The following is a 2,291-nucleotide window of genomic DNA, read 5'->3' as shown; positions in this document are numbered from 1 at the left end:
ACAGATTCCACCCTTCAGCTGTGCACAATAAGCCCCATAAGACCTTCATAAGAGGGGTAGAGTGACAAGGAGAGAGAGAGACAGAGAGAGAGAGAGAGAGAGAGAGAGAGAGAGAGAGAGAGAGAGAGAGAGAGAGAGAGAGAGAGAGAGAGAGTAAGAGAAAGAGAAAGAGAGAGCATACAATTGTGCATACATTTGAAGAGAATCTGATTATCCAATTAATCAGACGGAGACGACTCATCAAACAACACGCAGCTATGTATAATCATGCGTCATGTCCATGATTTTTATCTTATTTAAATCAGATATGGAATCAGGAAGAAACGGTTCCTCCAAGGTGGGGTTGGGAATCCAAAATAAAGGGACTCTAACGGACCAAGCATGCCAATAAATTACTGTTAAATTGAAAAGCGAAGCTACTGTGTTAAAATCCCTTCCTAATTATTCTAATTTGGGTATTTATGAGTGATAGGAAGGGGAAATTTTGATCTACGCATCAAGACTCACAAATCACAAATCTGTCAAGACAGAGAAGAAAAGGAAAAAATTGTTCCAAAGCACAGATCTTGGAAACAACATATAAAATAAAAATAAAAACCTTCAAAAACGTCAAAGCTTAATTTCTGCTGCATCTTATTTTTCCTTTTTGACTTTTGTTTTCAATTACCACACTGAAGAGAATGGATGACTGGGACTTCTGGTGTTTGGACTGCATCTGTGTATGTCTTCTGTGTCTGTGCCCAGAGCTGAGCCACTGACATCGGCATTTGTTATAGGGGGGGGGGGGGGGGGGGGGGGGGAACGGCGAGGAAGGCTGGATGCAGTCCACACAGGGCATTACAGAGGAAAGCTAAAGCAGCCTGGTGGCCATCTTGAGTGTACTTACTCACCGGAAACATGAAATGTCTTTAAAAAGAAAAGGGCGACAACACAACTCTTAAAGGGAGGATGATGAATAAAAATGTCTGTTAATGACAAACTCAGACAGAAGATGGTACTCAAAAATGAATAAATCTATATCCATGTTATTGACATAGAAACGGAGAGTCTAGTCTAGTCCAGCATTGGCCGATGAGAGAACCATTTTGTTCCGTTTCCATTTAAATGCATGGAGTGAACACCAGGGCCGGCCCTGCTGGTGCCAGCACCTTAGAGGAGCTCATCGGGGGGCCCAGACCCTTTGACTGAGGGGCCTATAAAAAGCCAATCTGGCATGGACCTGACCATGGGCTCTGCTATTACACAGATCTCCATTATACACTTCTAGACAGCCACCCACTCCTGCTCTGTGATCACTATGGGAAGGGGAGGAGAGGAGGAGGGGAGAGAGAGACAAGAAGAGAAGGAGAGAGAGAGAGACAAGAAGAGAAGGAGAGAGAGAGACAAGAAGAGAAGGAGATAGAGAGAGAGAGAGAGAGAGAGAGAGAGAGAGAGAGAGAGAGAGAGAGAGAATGAGAGGAAGGAGGAGAGGGGAAGAATGACCCATGGGCCACACACAAACACACACCCACACAGGTTGACAACACTACTGTGTGGATAGATTATGAAACAATTGGAGATGGATAAAAACACGTCCACAGCACTGTGTCTGCTTGTCTTGTGTTTTGAATGTGGTCATAGTTTCATGCCACACAGGTGATCGATCGGTTTGTGATTGTTTTCCGTCTCTCCTACTGATTTTTCTACCGTCGACCTTTCCTCTTGAGTTATATGTGGGATAGAGAGAGATTGTGTGTATAATGTGTTGAATCTAACCCTGATGCGGGAGACAGTGAAAGAGTGAGAGAGAGAGTGAAAGAGTGGGAGAATGTGTACATATGTGTGCATGTGTGTGTGCGTCTGCGTGTATGTCTGCGTGTATGTGTGCGTCTGCGTGAGCGTGTATGTGTGTGTATGTGTGCGTGTGCGTGTATGTCTGCATGAGCGTATAAGTGTGCGTGTGTGTGTGTGTGTGTGTGTGAGCGTATATGTGTGTGCGTGTGTGTGTGTGTGTGTGTGTGTGTGTGTGTGTGTGTGTGTGTGTGTGTGTGTGTGTGTGTGTGAGGAAATACGCAAGAAAGAGGAAGAAAAAGGAAGCAGCCTATTCATTGGAAAGCAGAAGGAACAATATATCATCCTGCGAATGTAACAATCCTGGGCCGTTTCGATAGAGGAGACTATCTCTCTTATTCAGAGTTTAGCCTTGTCTTAAAGAAGAGTGTGGGTAGGGGACAATTGATGGGAAAGTAAAGCAGTTCAAACTCATCATAATGCTCCCGAGTATACATTGTCGAAGCGGAAGTAGCGATCCC

General features: G+C 44.5%; 1 protein-coding gene across 1 annotated transcript in view; it reads right to left on the bottom strand.

Annotated features, from left to right (window-relative positions):
* The window catches only part of cemip (cell migration inducing hyaluronidase 1), a gene marked incomplete at its 5' end in the record, with an annotated part of 56,784 nt that extends 56,023 nt beyond the window's left edge, over positions 1–761 (bottom strand). Inside the window, one exon of the mRNA XM_084476338.1 lies at positions 668–761. Within this exon, the coding sequence (XP_084332464.1) occupies positions 668–761 (94 nt within the window). The remainder of the gene's footprint in view (positions 1–667) is intronic.
* Positions 762–2,291: the final 1,530 nt, after the last annotated feature.

The sequence above is a fragment of the Micromesistius poutassou genome (assembly GCF_964030765.1).
Source record: "Micromesistius poutassou genome assembly, chromosome: 12".
In the NCBI taxonomy this organism is placed as follows: Eukaryota; Metazoa; Chordata; class Actinopteri; order Gadiformes; family Gadidae; genus Micromesistius; species Micromesistius poutassou.
The sequence above is the reverse complement of the archived record's forward strand: the minus strand, read 5'-3'. Positions and strand labels throughout refer to the sequence as shown.